This window comes from Ovis canadensis, chromosome 4, assembly GCF_042477335.2.
Source record: "Ovis canadensis isolate MfBH-ARS-UI-01 breed Bighorn chromosome 4, ARS-UI_OviCan_v2, whole genome shotgun sequence".
Lineage (NCBI taxonomy): Eukaryota > Metazoa > Chordata > Mammalia > Artiodactyla > Bovidae > Ovis > Ovis canadensis.
In genome coordinates this window covers 60166715-60185462 of record NC_091248.1, presented here as the reverse complement: position 1 = coordinate 60185462, position 18748 = coordinate 60166715, and the positions used below count along the sequence as shown (strand labels likewise).

Below are 18748 nucleotides of genomic sequence, written 5' to 3'. Positions count from 1 at the left end.
CACCTTGTGCAGTTGCTGCAGCCATAAGACATCCTGTCTCCACATTATTCCTCCAGTCCTGGAAGTAGTCTGCCTTCCTCTTTCTGCCTTTCAGAGTCCTTTGGTAAGGTTATTTCCAGGGTTTAATAGTTGTGCTTAGCTGGAAAGAACTGTAAATATGAATCTAAGCCATGTTATCTGGACCAGAAGTCCTCCTGTATTTTTTTAAAATGTGTTTTCTTCTGGCTTGGCTTGCTGTTAATATTTGTTTATGAAACATGTTCTAGGTTTATTTAAAGCTCAGTTGGATGAGAAGTTTTCTATAAATTATACAGTGCTTAGGACTTCAAAATATTAAAATATATTTTGCCATTATTTAGAGAGTTTTGCCCCAACAAAGATTAAATCCTTCTAAGATCAATTTTATTGGCTACAAGATACTCCTGTTTATTCTTATTTGTTGCAACTAAAACACTTCCTTCATTTGGGGCCTTAACAACAGTAATGACTCTCGTGTGTCTATTTTCTGTGTTGCTAAATCCTTGGCTGCTGCAGCAGATGGGAAAGACCAATTCCACTTCTATCTTATGATTGCACATGCTCACATACAAAACTGAGTCTGGTCCTGAGTACCCTTACTAGTCTACAGGCTTTTGCCGTATTCCTGTTGATCATAGCAAATTATTTAGACATTAATGCCAGCCTACAGATAGGAGGACCTCATCATTTTGTCATGAACACTTAATGTTGGGCAAGGAAGTAAATCAGTATTTTCTATGATCCTGTTCATCTTTGAATGTGCAGTACCTAGACCAAGTCCTCAAAAGTTTCATGGATATGCAGTGGGAAATAAAATTAGGGATTCAATAATGGGGACAAGGTGGGTATTCTTGTACTTATACACATATAGAAATAATTTTCCACAAGTTCCATATATTTTCCCAGAATTTTTCATCTAGGCATAAATTAATATGTTTGAGATTCAAAATGTTGACCCCGTGTTGTTGTTCAGTTGCTCAGTCATGTCCGACTCTTTGCGACCCCGTGGACTGCAGCACATCAGGCTTCCCTGTCCTTCACCATCTCCCAGAGCTTGCTCAAACTCATGTCCATTGAGTCAGTGAGCCATCCAACCATCTCATCCTCTGTCGTCCCCTTCTCCTTCTGCCTTCACGCTTTCCCAGCATCAGGGTATTTTCTAATGAGTTGGTTCTTTGCATCAGGTGGCCAAAGTATTGGAGCTTCAGTTTCAGCATCAGTTTTTAAGTTAATCTTTCTACTTAATTTTTTCAGTTGATTTTTAGCATCATTTTCATAAACTATCAAAGTACTTCTAAGTTGTTGGTATTTGTACATTTCTTTATGTAATGTTCTCCTAAATTATGTATTTGTGTGTTGTTTCTGTTCATATGATAACTCAAGAAATTAAAAGACTCTGAAATTAGTTTTTTTTGATGTGAGAAATCACATTATAATTTGTTTCATTTTAGTTTAGATTTTTGTGTGTATTAGCATCTCCTAAATCAGACCCCATCCATCTTCCCCTGCCAAATTGAGCAATCATCTTACTAATATTTTGGAAATACCTTTCGACTGCTACATCTTAAAGTGGTACTGTATGCTTTGTACAATTTATGTGATTTATGTATCCATGGAATCTTGGTAGAACTGATTAAAAGGACTATCTGTTTCAATGTAATTGCCTTTGATAATTAATGTTAAGTAATACAGTAAAAGTAATCAAACAGTGAGATACCTGAAAATATTCTTGAAATTCTAACTTAACTAGATTAAAGACAGATTTTGTGTTTATGAAAAAATGGAAGAGTAAATTTAGCCTATAATTTGGATTAGAGTTGAATTAAATATGTGAGAGTATTTGAATCACAGGAAAGTAGAAGTTATAAGAAATAATATAAGGAAATACCAGTAGGAGAGTAAAATGTGAGTAATGTTTTCTATATTAAAGGAAAAAGAAGTACTAAAGAAGCCTATTTTAATAATAAAGGGAGATTAATATTTCAAACATTAAAGGGTTTAGAAGACATTTTAAAAGGGATTCAAATATCTATTACTAACCTACTTTAGCAAATGAATCCCTTGTTAAAAAAAATAGAAAGGAATGAAGTTAATGAATATATTTTGCCATAGGAGATAATATTAACTCTTCTATATAGTCTCCCATTTATTACAATTTCAGACCTACTTTCTCATTATTATTCCTACCTGTTTCTAAACTGGAAACGATAATGAGTTTGTCCTTACTTTCAGCAGTACTCACTTTCCCCTAAAGATCCCATTATTCCTTGACTGCTCGTCCTATTTTGTGTCTCGTCCCTTCATAGTAAGGGTCTCATGCCACTCGTCTTGTGAGAGATGGGAGCTTCGTCACTGCATTTTGTCGTTACTAAGTGAGCCCTTCCTTAAATCTCTCTTTAGTTAATATACCTTCGTTGTTTTAGTTTGCTTCATGTATTTCATTGTCCTCTAACTGTTAACCTTCCCATATTCTATTTTGTTGTATCTCTCCTAAAGAGTATATAGTTGGATTTATTTTTCAGTCACTTAATCTTTGACTTTTATTTGCAACATTTAGTTAACTTTTAATATAATTTCTAATGTAATTTTGTTTATATCTTATCTTGTTTTATTCTATTTGTCTTACCTACCTTTTGTTTCTTTTTCTTGGTTTTAGATTTTTATAATTCACGTTTCCTTGCTTCTGCTCTCTTAGTTGTTGCTATATAACGTTTATATTTATCAAAGTCAAAATTTAGTGCTTTACCATCATATTTACCAGTTTCTTCAATCCTTCTTGAATTTCAGACCTTCCAACTTGTATTCCTTTATTTTCACCTGGAAGTATATTTTAGGAATTTCTTAAAGTGAGTAGGAATATTTTGATAGCACACCGTTGTTTTTAGTTTAGAAATTTGCCTTTTGTTTCATCCCCAGTTTTAAGAGATTGGTTTTGGGGGGCATACATTTCTGAGTTAACAGTTACTTTCTTCAGCATGTTAAAAATATAGCTCCACTATTTTATGTCTTTCATTGTTGTTCTTAAGACAGTTGTCAGTTCAGTTGCTAGTCCTGTAAAGATAATGTTTTTCCTTTTCTAGCTACTTTTAAGAGCTTTTTATCTTTGATATTCTGTACTTACTGTGGCATATCTAGGTATTGATTTCTTTTTATTTCCCCTGTTGGATTTATTTAGCTGTTCAGTTCTATGATATGGTGTTCTTCATCTTTTTGAATGAATTTTCATCCATTATCTTTTCAGATATTACTTCTGCCCCTTTTTTCTGTCTCTTTTCCTTACAGAAATTTGATTAGAAATATGTTAGATTTTCTCATTTTGTCTTTTCTGTTTTTTGTAGTCTCTTTAGTTTGCATTCTGTATCGTTTTTTCAGAACTACCAATGTATTCCTTAATTTTCCCTACATCTGGGTCTGATATGCCATATAGTTTTTAATTATATTTTTCATGCAGTATTTTGTCAGTTCATTTTTTTATCCACTTCATTTCCTGATGAAACTGATACATTGAGCATTTTTTCCAAAGGGATTAATATATGTGGCTCATTACTTTTCTTGATCTGTTCAGAAGTATTTTTTTTAATTGAAAGATAGTTGATTCATAATGTTATGTTAGTTTCAGGTATACAACATGGTAATTTTATATTTTTTTACATTGTTCTCCATTTAAAGTTATTATGAAAAATTGGCTATATTTCTTGTTCTGTGCAATAATCCTTCCTAGTAGGTTTTACCTTTTCATTCCCTCCTCTTGTCTCACCCACCTTCGCTGTCTCCACTCATAATTGATAGTTTGTTGTGAATGTTTATAAAATCTCATACAGATATGTATTTTTAATATTTACTTATGGCTGCACTGGGTCTTTGCTGCTGCCAGGGAGCTTTCCGTAGTTGTGGCCAGTGGGGCTACTCTCTGGTTGCAGTGCATGGACTTCTTGTGGTGGCTTCTCTTGTTAAGGAGCCTGGGCTCTAGGGCACACAGGCTTTAGTAGTTGCTGTGCATGGGCTCAGTAGTTGCAGCTTACAGGCTTACCTGCACTGTGGCATGTGGGATCTTCCTGGACCAGAGATTGAACTGCTATCCCCTTCATTGCAGAGTGGATTCTTAACCAGTAGACTACCAGGGAAGCCCTCGTACAGATGTTTTTAACCTTAGGTAGTTTTATCTTTTATTTTCTAAATAAGTTAAGCATGGCATATAATTCAGAAAGCTATAGGAAATATATGAAACCATTTTCAAATAAAATGCAGTGAGTTTTAAGTAAACTAATTGGTTATTAGAAAAGAAACCTATTTGTTAAATTTGAGATTGAAAAGTGTTAATAGATAGTAATAATATAAATAGTAGCTTATATTGAATACTGTGTTTCAGGCACTGTGTTAAGTTGCCTTATAGATGACCTCATTTAATGGGCACAATACTATTTCATACATTTCTAACAACCAACTTAATTTTTTTGTTTCATTTAACTCTTAAACTAGGTAAATGTGAGCTCTTTTATAAAAATGTTGAGTAACTTAACATTTTTTATCTGTTCATCAGCTTTACTCATATGTACCTTTTAAATACTACTAAGAAAATCATTGATAGAATGACAACTGGTTAACTATACCTCCATTATGAGCAAACACATACCAGGTCTCCAATTTAATGGTCAGGGGGCCCTTAGTCCTGTTGTTGGAGACATAGTGGCGTGTCTGCTCCCTTGAACACTACCTTTTCCACAGATCATCCTCATTCTTTTAACACATTCTTTATTCGGGTAAGATTATAAGACAGCTTATTAGAAGTTAGCTGTCTCAGCTATGATCACATTTTAGCCATTCTTTTCATAAGTTTTAGAATTGTAGTTAGGAGACCTAAATCCTAGTCAAGTAAGTTTCTGCCATTATGTAGTCATTATCACTTTGGATAAGTCACTGAACATTTTGATTTCTACATTGCTAAATTATCTGAATCTAGCAGTGCGAGAGTTTGACAAACTTTTTCCAGTAAGAGGCCTACATAGTAAATATTTTAGACTTTGCAGTCCAGGAGACAAAAATGGAAGATACTATTATGATATAAGTACTTGTATATAAGTAAGAGAGAAAACTCTTGTCTCACTCCACCTTGCTGGCCTGTCATAGGTGACCCCATTTGTGGGCATGGTTTGTACTCAGTTGCCATCAGCTCCAGACATTCTTGGAACAAAGAGGGAAGGGAACTGGCTGGCAGAATAGGAGGAGTGGCCACTTATGGTTAGTTTCATTCTTTGTCACAGTGGCTTTCTGTCCCTGTGTACTCTTCTTTCCCTCTAGAGAATCCAGCTTTCTTATCAAATTTCAAAGAATTGCAAGTATACAGACTGCATTCTGTGATATTCCCCTCGTAAAAATAAAAAATGCTATAGAAACTTCATGGGTTGGAAATTAATTCTAAAATAGCTTGGGGCCAAAAGAAAAAAATCAAAGTGGAAACTGGAGTATAAAACTATTTCCAGGATAGTAGAGTAAACCAGTAGAATGAAAAATAGTATAAATCAGTCCAATGAAAGGCAAGAAAGGAATGAGAAAGACACATAGAAAAAAATAGAAAAGTTGACACAGTGGTAGAAATAAAATTTTAGAATATCATTGCAGTGAAAGGAAATAGAGAATATATTCCACCCAAAAGGTAAAGGTTGTTAGACTGGCCTATAAAAAATATCCCTCTGCATATTGTTTATGTGAGAGCTGTTTAAAGTTAAGAAAATATAAAACTTGTAAGTTTTAATTGAAAAAATGCTTTGTATTTGCTAAATATAGTCTTTTCTGTATATAAAATACTGTGGTATCTACCCATCTGTTAGTTTTTATTTTTTTTTTATTTTTTTTATTTTTTATTTTTAGTTTTAGTTTTAGTTTTTTATTTTTTAAATTTTAATATCTTTAATTCTTACATGCGTTCCCAAACATGAACCCCCCTCCCACCTCCCTCCCCATAACATCTCTCTGGGTCATCCCCATGCACCAGCCCCAAGCATGCTGCACCCTGCGTCAGACATAGACTGGCGATTCAATTCTTACATGATAGTATACATGTTAGAATGTCATTCTCCCAAATCATCCCACCCTCTCCCTCTCCCTCTGAGTCCAAAGGTCCGTTATACACATCTGTGTCTCTTTCCCTGTCTTGCATACGGGGTCGTCATTGCCATCTTTCTAAATTCCATATATATGTGTTAGTATACTGTATTGGTGTTTTTCTTTCTGGCTTACTTCACTCTGTATAATCGGCTCCAGTTTCATCCATCTCATCAGAACTGATTCAAATGAATTCTTTTTTACGGCTGAGTAATACTCCATTGTGTATATGTACCACAGCTTTCTTATCCATTCATCTGCTGATGGACATCTAGGTTGCTTCCATGACCTGGCTATTATAAACAGTGCTGCGATGAACATTGGGGTACATGTGTCTCTTTCAATTCTGGTTTCCTCGGTGTGTATGCCCAGCAGTGGGATTGCTGGGTCATAAGGTAGTTCTATTTGCAATTTTTTAAGGAATCTCCACACTGTTCTCCATAGTGGCTGTACTAGTTTGCATTCCCACCAACAGTGTAGGAGGGTTCCCTTTTCTCCACACCCTCTCCAGCATTTATTGCTTGCAGATTTTTGGATCGCAGCCATTCTGACTGGTGTGAAGTGGTACCTCATTGTGGTTTTGATTTGCATTTCTCTAATAATGAGTGAAGTTGAGCATCTTTTCATGTGTTTGTTAGCCATCCGTATGTCTTCTTTGGAGAAATGTCTATTTAGTTCTTTGGCCCATTTTTTGATTGGGTCGTTTATTTTTCTGGAATTGAGCTGCATAAGTTGCTTGTATATTTTTGAGATTAGTTGTTTGTCAGTTGCTAATATTGACAGCTGACTGAACACTGCCTAACAGTTCCCCCTTTTAAATTACAATAGTAGAGTCTGTGTAGTATAATAGAGTGAGCATGAGCTCTAGGTTTGAATTCTTACTAAGCCACCTGTCAGTTCTGGAGTCTGAGGAAAGTTACTTAACATCTCTAAGAATCATTTATAAAATGAGTATAATAGCATCCACCTTGTAGGGTCACAAGGCATAAATGAGATGCTATGTATAGAGTACTTGGTACCAAGCAAATCACTACTACTGTTGTTGTTTTTATCATTCAGAATGTTTACTGCATCTCAAGGTATTGATCACAGAGTAAGTGAACGTATTTTTTATTATTCCTAAGGCATATGATTAAGTATTAAAGATACTGTAACCAGCAGTTACAGATCACCAAGTCTCCTGATCTTCCTTCTTGCCATTGTTGACTGCTTTTTCTGTTGGCCTTCAGGAGATGAGGGATAAAAAAAATTGGGAAAAGAAAGTAGGCTACTCAGAGAATTCCAGCTCTTGGGTCAGCTTTGTTTCTTGGATTTCAGAGCACTGAATACTTCTGTCAGCGTTATGCACGTGAAATTATTTTGGATTTTGATTTTTGACTTGTCAAAATACACTTTTGCCATTGTTAATCTCCCTGCTGTTTTCCTGACTGCCTAATTGAGGATCAGTTTAAAAGCAAGACTAAGTCTAGATCTGAAGGATGTATTTCTTATCTAACCAGCTACTCAACTCTGAAAAAGGCCCACTTTCACATTTTAACTGCTGGATTCTCAAGGGAGTGCAAATTTGATATTCTGAGGTATTTGGATAGAAAGTTCATAAAAATTTTATGGAGAGAAGGAATGTCCTTTGTTTATAGTTTTTAAAGGTTAGCAGTCATATGTGAGTCGTTAGTTGAAATAAATTTATCTCTAGTGGAGTCCTTAAAGGTTGATCATTAGTTTGATTAACTAGGACGTTAAGCGTATGTACAAATTTGTGTATACAAATTTCAAAGTAGTCATATTTGCAGATGCTCTTGTGAATTCTGTTATATATTGTTATCAAAGTAACTATAAAATGTTTCAGAAACAAGGACATCATGCAATCTAGTTAAACTATTTTCTCATAAAAACACTTTTCTTATTTTTAGATTACCTCTTTAGTGACCCTTCAGCTGTTAACCCTGGTTGGCCATGACGATCAGCTTGATGAACCAAAGTACAAATGCACAGTGTCTCTAGACTTCATCAGAGCTATTGCTAGGTAAGCATAGAATAATCATTAATGTAAAATGTCTTGAATTATGTAAATGATATACTAAATATAAAAATTAATCTTCTTCCTAATGTAATGTCATTAGTCATTTAAGCAAGAGAAGATCATTTAAGTGCTGAGAATGACTATTTCACTGTAGAACGAACCCTCTCATCAGATTTACAAATGACAAAATTCAGAGAATTAGTTAACATGTTATATGGCAAAAATCAAGATTCTGAGAGTCTGAGACAGACTGGAATAGTGGTCCTGTAGTAGCAAGGTAGGATTTAATGGGCAGCTAACTACAGACAACTTGAATATACTGTAGTGTGTGTGTGTGTTTGTGCTAGTTGCCAAGTCCTGTCCAACTCTTTGCAACACCATGGACTATATAGCCCACCAGGCTCTTTCCATGGAATTTTCCAGGCAAGAATACTGGGTTGCCATTTCCTTCTCCAGGGGATCTTCCCGACCCAGGGATTGAATCTGTGTCTCCTTCATTGGCAGATGACTTCTTTACCACTGAGCTACCTGGGAAGCCTGCCAGTTATCTCTACTAGTAGCTTCTTATTTTCTCAAACTCCTATCCCTCAGGATTGGATGCTCTTTAAGTGCTATCCTTTCTTTTTGTTGCCACTTCTAGATAGTTATTTTCTCCCCAATTTCTTGCAAAAGTTACAATCTGGCTCTATTTCCCTCTTTTTCTGATTGATTATCTTCTACCAGCCTCCCAGCCATTCCACCACATGTATTGAAAAGTAGAATATGTGGTTTACAGGTTTCTTTTCGATCTAGATTCTGATTCTTGACTGTATTCAAGCCACAAGTCCAAACATCTGTGTTCACTTTGTTCAGCAGTTACTGCTTCAGAGAACAAAGTTGAAACTGAATTGAGAACTCCTTTCACTACCTACACATGTGCCCATCTTCTGTCTTTCCTTTATCAGTAGATTGGGGTTCTGTGTCCTCCCATATCAGAGGGGCTCTTCCACTTCTGCTCTGAATTCCATCTCCTCCCCTTTTCAGCCCTCAGACTATGTATTCTCAGTGCACCCAACAGGATTGACCGCTCTCTTTTAAAACTCTCCTCCTAGAGTCCATGATTCCAATCTTGTGATTTTCATCTTTATTCCTTGGCTGTTTCTTCTCAAGCTCATTTGTCAGCTTATCCTATCCACTGACCTTTACATTTAGTTGTTCCTTAAGGCTTGACTCTTTTCATATTTTTTTTCCTAGACTATTTTTACTTTACTCTTGACTTCAACAACTATGTATGTACTAATCATACTCCCCAGTTTTTTAGGGGCCAGACCTTTTTTCTAGTATTCTTGACTTTCAGATATTTCCCACCTGTATCAATATATTTCCAAAACTGAACTCAGGAATTCCCCCTCTTCTTCTGCTTGCCAACAAAAAAGGAATGATGCCGCTTTCTTTCAGTGTTCCCTGGTTCAGTGATCAGCACTGCAGTCTGTCATGTTGCACAGGCCTAAAACCTGGCAGTCACCAGTGACCTTTGTCATCCCCCTTCTCCCAGTATCCAGGCATTAGTTTTTCTGAGCCTGTCAGGTCCTTCCTATGTTCTCAATTCGTTCACTTTTATCCTTTGTATCATTAACAGATCAAGCCTCTGTTATCTCTTCTCTGGTAACCTTCTAATTGGTTTTCTGTCTACTCTTATTCTCTTATAATTTGTTGTCCACACTATTGCCAGAGTGGTCTAGTAAAAATTTAATGTCACCCTTCTACTTAAAAGTCTTCAATAATTTCCTGTAACTCTTAGGATAAAAAACCAAAATGTTTAAAGTAACTTTCAAGGCCCCAGTGACTTGGCCTCAGCCTTTGTGCCCAGCCATACCTACCACACACACATCTTCTGTAGATATTTACACTTTGACCACTTTGTTTTTTTTTTTTCTTTCAGTTCTTCATATTCACCATTCATTGCATATGCAACACTTTCCAAATCCTCCTCTATCCCGCTAACTGCTACATAACCTTTAGATTTCAGTTTAAATGCATATTTCTTAAAGAAGCTATCCTCAAGCATACTATGACCTCCCATCGTCCACACCCTCCACCTCACTCCCACACACTATTCAGTTAGTTTTTCCAGGTCCCCTTATCTTCTGAGACTTACCATTATTTTATTTAAATAATTCATTCAATAATTGGAACTCATTTTTCTTCCTACAGTATAAGCCCATGAAGAGCAAAGCAGAGACTGTGTCAATCACTGACTTACTCAAACCTTCTCAGAGGGTGGGAAGAATTGAGAGTAGCACTGAAACATATGCATTACCATGTGTAAAATTAGATAGCTGGTGGAGATTTCCTGTATGACGCAGGGAGTTCAAGTCCAATGCTCTGTGACAACTAGGAAGGGTGGGATGTAGTGGGAGGTGGAAGAGAGGTTCAAGAGGAAGGAGACATGTGTATACCTATAGCTGATTCATGATGATATATGGCAGAAACCAACATAATATTGTAAAGCAATTATTCTCCAATTAAAAATAAATAATTTTAAAAATTGTGAGGTTACTTAAAATTATAATTTTAAAGGATAAAAACACAGGAAAATACTCATGATACAAACTTAAGTGGTTAAAACAGTAATACAAAAAGTTGTATATCCAAGAAAGGTAGAAAAACCTAAGGCAAGGGAATAATGGTCAAAATTGTTGGTTACTGTCAAGAAATCAGGCAGAGTCTATCTAATGGTAAAGCTGTCATTTGTGACTTTAACAAGAACACTTTCAGGGATACAGTGGGTTACAAGTTAGGATATAGTGTATTAAGTGGTATTTGTGAGTAAGTTGATGCTGCACATGCAGAGAATGCTTTTTATTCACTTAAGATTTATTGTGATGTTCATTATAATCACTATACTAGGCTTTAGGGATGTAGCAAGATGTATAACAGATCTGTATCCTGCCCTCATGTACCTATTTTCTAGACTATTTTTTCTATAAAGAGGAATAGAGGATTGTTACCTACTAAACTGCTTGTGGGGGCATGAGTAGCTTATTATTTTTAAAAATACGAGCATATTTAAATGCTGATAGGAAAGAACTTGTAGGGAATAAGAGTTAATAATACAAAAGAGAGATAACTAATTTAAAGTCCTTGAAAAGATATATAACATGGGATTTAGAAACATGAGTTAAAGAAATAGCCCTAAATGAGAGAGGGGACTCCTTTTTCATTATACGAGAGGAAAAGGTGGTTTCAGATGGAACTGAATTTAGAGATCTGTTGGCAAGAAGTTGAAGGAGCTCTGATCTGAGGCCTTCTATTTTACGTGTAAAGGTAGAGGCAAGAGACTTAAGGACAGAAGTACCACAGTTTAAGACAAATATGGATATTTGAAATAGCTGCCATGGGGAATGGAAGAAAGTGCTAACAAGGAAAGCAACTTGCTGAGAGTGTTGAGGGCCCAGTTGAGGTTCCCGACCTTGAATTTACAGTGGCACCAATCTGTGAAACTTGTGATCTTCTCCAGCAGCATTCCATGTGCTGAGTACTGGGACAGCAAAAGGGTGTAATTGAAATCACATAGGATTGGGGTTTTGCCAGGTGAATTCAGTGGATGCTAGCAAATGAATGCTTGAGGTGACTAACCATCGAGTCTAAGCTAAGAAAGGAAGTAAAGCATGTGGAGGGCTAATAGTCCAGTGTCTGGCACTTAATACTCAGCAATTATTTGTAGATGAGGAAAAGGTGAAGAGAGGTTTGTACACTGATTGTTTCCGGGTGTTCCAGGTCACTTAAAGGAAATTGGGATCAGGGTGGAATGTCTGAATTTATGTGTTTTAGAAGTAGAACATTGCTGAGTGTGATCATGAGAGTAGAAAAGGTCATCTGAGGTAAAAGGGACAAGTGCAGTGAAGACACCAAAGCTGAGGCAGATCTTGGAATAGAGAGGAAACTGAACTGGATGCTGCATTGTTCACTAAGAGGTGGTGACAGGGGGATAAAGGACAGTTAGTGGAATGGTTTGAGTCTCACAGGAGCAGACCCTTTTGCACATGGACAGCAGCCTCACATGACAGACCTGCCTGGGCTGTAGAGTCTAACATCACTGGAAAGAGCTAAAGAGGAGACTTGATCCCTCAGTGGGAGCCAACTTTCAGTTAAGCCTGGTTGAGAAAAAACCATTCAGGGAAGAGGTAGAGGACATAAAGGACCTTCTTGACCAAGGAACTATGAAAGATTTGGACACAGAAGCAGTAGGAGACTGGTTCTAGAAAGGGGAACAGAATATGGAGGTAGAGTATGGAAGAACACAGCTGAAAACATGCTTAATAAACATTGTGCTTGAATTGTTCTTAATGTTAATGGTAGTTGAAGTTTCTGATATTTTTCCCTCCACAGTCTAGGAAGACACTGCAAAATAACTTAATTTTGTAACTTAAAGTTGTGTGATTGCAAACTCTCTGAAAAACCAAACTAAGAAAGAAAAATTCAAACTGCCTACATAAGTAAAAGGAAATAAAATAGTACCCCAAGAGAAAAAAGTATGTCAATGAGGTGAAAGCATCAACAACGTGAAATAAAAGGATAAAGGCAAAATTATCCTTCAGTTCAGTTCAATTCAGTCGCTCAGTCGTGTCCAGCTCTGTGCGACCCCATGAATCGCAGCACACCAGGCCTCCATGTCCATCACCAACTCCCGGAGTTCACTCAAACTCACGTCCATTGAGTTTCACTGATGCCATCCAGCCACCTCATCCTCTGTCATCCCCTTCTCCTCCTGCCCCCAATCCCTCCCAGCATCAGAGGTTTTTCCAATGAGTCAACTCTTCGCATGAGGTGGCCAGAGTATTGGAGTTTCAGTTTTAGCATCAGTCCTTCCAAAGAACACCCAGGACTGATCTCTTTTAGAATGGACTGGTTGGATCTTCTTGCAGTCCAAGGGACTCTCAAGAGTCTTCTCCAACATCACAGTTCAAAAGCATCAATTCTTTGGTGCTCAGCTTTCTTCACAGTCCAACTCTCATATCCTTACATGACTACTGGAAAAACCATAGCCTTGACTAGACAGACCTTTGTTGGCAAAGTAATGTCTCTGCTTTTGAATATGCTGTTTAGGTTGGTCATAACTTTCCTTCCAAGGAGTAAGCATCTGTTAATTTCATGGCTGCAGTCACCACCTACAGTGATTTTGGACCCCCCCAAAATAAAGTCTGACGCTGTTTCCACTGTTTCCCCATCTATTTCCCATGAAGTGATAGGACCAGATGCCATGATCTTTGTCTTGTGAATGTTGAGCTTTAAGCCAACTTTTTTACTCTCTCACTTTCATCAAGAGGCTTTTTAGTTCCTCTTCACTTTCTGCCATAAGGCTGGTGTTATCTGCATATCTGAGGTTATTAATATTTCTCCTGGCAATCTTGATTCCAGCTTGTGGTTCTTCCAGCCCACCATTTCTCATGATGTACTCTGCATATAAGTTAAATAAGCAGAGTGACAATATACAGCCTTGACGCATTCCTTTTCCTATTTGGAACCAGTCTGTTGTTCCATGTCCAGTTCTAACTGTTGTTTCCTGACCTGCATATAGGTTTCTCAAGAGGCAGGTCAGATGGTCTGGTATTCTCATCTCTTTCCTTAGATAATCAAAATCCTTAGATATATATGCCATGTAATTAACTTCTAAGTAGTCTAAATTCTGATTTAAGAATTACTCTTAGGCAGAGTACCACCAACACTATTTTTGTTTATCCTATTTCTTTCTAGATGCTTACTTTAGAAAATAATTCATTTGTGTTCAGTGAGAGAGAATCTTCTATAGTATTTAAAAACTATCTTTGCAATGTGTGCCCTGTTTTAATGTTGCCCTTGCAGTTACTTTATAAAAGTCTGCTGTCTTAAAATGATACATGTGGGAATCAGTTCCTAAGTTACCTGTTTATATTGGAGAATGGAGGGATGATAGGAAAAAGTAGTTATCATCTTGAGAGTAAATGTTTCTTAGAGGGATGATCTTACATATTCAATTCCCAATTAATTTAGTTTGTTTTGTTTTTAAGTCCAAAAGCTTTAACTGTATGATTCAGTTTGCTTGAGTACTTCCCAGTGGCAAAGCAGAGAAATAGAATGTCATGAACCTTTTACAAATGCTTAGTGTTTTTAAGTCAGTCCAATCGTTCTATAAAGAAAAAGTTATTGCACAAACTATGCTGCAGTGTTAAACAATTAGACAAGATGGAGTTCTGCCACTAACAAATCACAGTATTTTCATTGTTTAAATTCTAGTACTGGTGTGTTATACAAACATTTCTCTTTACCTATCACAGCATACTTGAAATTCTCTGTTCTCCGTACCTCTCATACTATTGTAGTCATGGCTTCATATGGATCCTTTTGTATGGCTTTGTAATAGTCTTATCAAGTAACGCCTTCTAGTCCCATTGTGTTGCAACTTTGTTTTAATCATAGCTTCTTTAAACTTTCCTATTCAGTGGGAAAAAAATTAATAAATCCAAAAGACAGTAAAACTTAACATTAAGGTCAATTTACTTTGTCACTTTAGGTTTATAACCTTAGGACCCAAAGTCATTGTAGGGAAATGTGCCTGGAGAGATGTACAAATCCAACTGTCCTTTTTGCCTATGATTAAAAATAGCCTACTGTGTCTTTTGTCTTCTCAGACCCTCTAAAAAAATGTTTTCAACCAATCATAAAAAACCTTTTCATGCTTTTTTAAAAGGTAATTTTTAGTGGTACATTGTTACTAGTAAATTTGGGGAGTTCTGTAATGGGCTTCCCTGGTGGCTCAGACGGTAAAGAATCTGCCTGCACTGACCCAGGTTCAGTCCCTTGGTCAGGCAGATCCCCTGGAGAAGAAAATGACAACACACTCCAGTATTGCCTGGAGAATTCCATGGACAGCGGAGCCTGGCAGGCTACAGTCTCTGGGGTCACAAAGAGTTGGATATGACTGAGCAAATAACACCACTAACACATAGTCGAATGAAAGGAAAGCACATAAAAATAAATAGCTTTATGATATAGCAACCATACCTTTTGTGACATTATGCCTGAGATAAGTTTTTTTTTTTAATAAGTATTTTTAGTTGTTTTAGTACCCCCAGTGATAACAGGTTTGTTTTGGCAGTGTTTTTATGCAACTGAAAAGTTTTGGTGTTCTTCAGAGAGGCACTCTTGTGAAACAATTAAAGTACTCTTCATTCCATCATTAGGTGCCACAAAGCCATAGCATCTCATTTGAGCTATTTTTAAATGTTTTTGCATAAGTAGTATCTATAGTTCCCTATTTCTGATTTTTAAAAAAATTTGATATGTCAGTCATTTGCTTAGAAACTTTTTTAGAAAGTGTATTACAAAATGATAGACCAAAACACCAATTAATGATGGTTTAATAAATAAGAGCATGCAGTTAGTGAATCTTTAAAAGGCTGTTCTCATATGGATGATTATTTTTGCAGAATTGAATACTTTAAGGCTTTAATTTTATACTTATTGCTAGATCATTATATCTAATTATTTTGACCATTTATTCAAATAATAAACCTCCAAGTCTGAATATCTATAGTGAAGAATGAATTTAGAGAAAGGAAAATAATTATATGTCTGTCTTCTGCTATTTTATTCTGCCTGCCGTCAGAGTACAAAAATATACATTCATATCGTCTGTTTGTTGTATCGTATTCTTGGATCATACAGATTTAGTTACAATACACACACAGGTCAGCCAATGTAAAAGACTGAAAAGAATGAAAACTACAAATGAGGACAGATGAGCTATGCATTATGTAATGATAAAACAGGTGTTTGGGGAGATAAACAGTGTTCAAAGAAGATTTAAATACTGCTGCATCTGTAATTGCTCTATTCTGGTTATTAGACAAAAAGCAAATAGCTTTCAAATGAAATCCAAACTTGCTGTGCTATAATTGAAATATATGAATGTTGGATAGTTCTGACTTCATTTACTTTCATTAGAAAAGCAAACTTTATGCATGGGAGGGAAACTTTTTAAAGAAACTGTTCCTAGTGACAGGAAAAAGCAATGTTAATTCTGTCATGATGCTTTTGACGGTATCATACGGTTGTTTAGCATTAGTTGTGAATTATTTGGCATGTGCTTTTCAGAATCATACATACAAAGCTGAGCAGTCTAGGGGGTGAGGATGCTAACATACTATCTGTTTTTGTTTATAGGACGGTGAACTTTGACATAATAAAATACTTGTATGATTTCTTGTGAAAACAAGCTTCAAAGCCATATGGACACTGTGACAATGACGAAGCCAAACTGTGTTCATCCAACTACTCAGCTGGCCTGGGAGAGGGGTTCTTTGGCTCCATTGGATTTGTCCAGACAGGTGCTGGCCCAGCATGGAATCTGATGAAAAACTCTGATTGGTCTGGGTGAATGTGAGCAGAAGACTATTTACCAGGGACCCTGGAGTATTTGGAAAGAACGTGTTAATTATAAACAGCAGGGTCTGAGCACAATCTGTTCTATTCTTAATGATGTTATCTTAACACTGAAATTGCCTGAAACCCATTTACTTAGGACTGCATTTTGCTCTGTGAACTATCCCCTGCGCTTTGAATGTGCCAGCAGCCCTTGTATATAAGCCCAGTCTTTTCACTTCCTCTCCCCAGGAGCCTCTGCAGTTGCTTGCCAAAGCAGATTTTCCTAAGGCCACCACTTTAAAAGATCATAGTTGCAAAATATAATAAGTAGAAGTTTTTTGTTATTTTAAGATCCAAGTTTATATGTGTTTATCTTTCACCCTGATTTTCTCAAAAGGCAAGGTAGTTTGATCAGATAGGGCAGCTTTCCACCTCTAAGCTTCCTTGATAACTGCGGTATACTTAGGTGAGATTTATCTAGTCACTCTGGCAATATACTACTCAACATAGCTTTTTAATCTGCATAATGGTTTTTTTTTTCCTTTTTTTAATCACTGACCTTTAATAGTTCCACAATAAAAGTTTTCCTGTTATATCAGTTATGAACCTGGGGTCTGATTTTCTTACCCTACTTCTGAAGTTTTCTGTTAGCACTTAAATGCTTGAAAATTATTTTGAACAGATTTAAAGTGCTTAATTACAGAGCCTAGTTTTAATTTCAGTTGCATTTTATACTTTCCTTCTTTTTTTGGAGAAAAAATTCTCACAATAGTCACCTTCAAATAGGAATAGGAAGCCTATTAATGTAGTGACTGACACTTTCTGGATCAAAGAAAACAAGGAATTGTCTACTTCCGTTTATTTAGAGGTACTGAGTGGGGGAAAGGAATGAAATTCTTTGTCTCCCTACATAAGATAAAAGATAGCAAGGAGCACCCTTGCCCTCTGTCTCTTGTCCCACAGAAGATGGTGAAATTTTGTGTTCTACAAGATATTTGGAGAAGCCAGGGGCAGGAAAAAACCATGTGCATTGCAAATTCATTGCAAATGCACTTAGAAATATGTGCATCATTCAAGTAGAAGGCAGTTAGTGTAGCTGATTCAAGGAAGAGCAGTGCCACTTGAGGGAATTTTCACCCCCTTTATAGTTTGCTATCAAGTGGCAAGTCTACTGTGCAGCCTTCTTGGATAGCCTGGGATCAGTGTGCATTTTGAGGGAAAAACTCCAGGATTTGAGGAGGGAAAGAGTTTGTCAAATAGGGGACTGGGGAAGACAAAAAGGAGGCAAGGGTTCCTATATGTGACTCTCTATGCCTCCTCACTACAGGCCACCTGTCCCCTGCCCAGCACCTTGCTTATCTTGCACTGCCCGACACTGTGCTACCAGCCCTTTGTGTGGCTTCCCTGCAAAACACCTTGTAACCAGATTTTCCCTGCCTCTGACTGGACCGTCAGAACTTTTATGTTTTGTAATTTACTTCCTAATGGCTTGCTAAATGACTCACTAATTTGATTAATTTATTTAAACAAAGACTAACAGAGCTTAATATGGATATTAGCATTTTAACAAGGGTCATCTGCAGATGAATTTTCTAATTAGAAGATATAAATCTCCAATTAAAGGGGAGAATCTAATAATGAGAATTATGCTGGCTAGTGGGCCAGATACCTAAAGAGAGGATGTGCTTAAATTATTCTCAGCATTTATTCTACCTAAATCTAAAAATGATTTAGGAAGTAGAAAAATGAAGTTACCAAGCTGTGGGATTTCAGATTGTTTATACAGTGGTTATCGCCCATTTTAAAAATGTCTTCTTTCCATTACTGTGACTCAGGTATATATGGTTAGGGGGAAACCTTACTCCCCTTATTACTTTCCAGTTTCAATCCCTAAATTTGTCTTCATTGCTGAAGCAGTTCTTTTTCAGTAATTCTGGAAGGGATTCTGATCCAACAAGCCTCTTTTCATTAAGGCCTAAAAAGTCAAAAAAGTGTCAAGTCTCTAGGGCAGCAGTTAAGAGTTGGGGCTCTGGAATCAGATACCAGCTGTATCTCTAGGAGCTATGTGACATTAGGCTGATTATTGAATCTCTCTATGCCTCACCTACAGTGAGGTACACCTACAACTTCTCTCTTGGAGTTGTTTAGAGAATTAATAATTAAGTTGATATATCTAAGGTGGTAGATCTCAACTGGAGGGAGTTTTGTCTACCAGAGAATATT

General features: G+C 36.6%; 1 protein-coding gene across 1 annotated transcript in view; it reads left to right on the top strand.

The window, feature by feature from the left end:
* The window catches only part of ORC5 (origin recognition complex subunit 5), a 78106-nt gene extending 60983 nt beyond the window's left edge, over nt 1-17123 (top strand). Inside the window, exons 13-14 of the mRNA XM_069587891.1 lie at nt 8031-8143; nt 16325-17123. Of these exons, the coding sequence (XP_069443992.1) occupies nt 8031-8143; nt 16325-16370 (159 nt within the window). The 3' untranslated portion in view covers nt 16371-17123. The remainder of the gene's footprint in view (nt 1-8030; nt 8144-16324) is intronic.
* The last annotated feature ends 1625 nt before the right edge of the window (nt 17124-18748 follow it).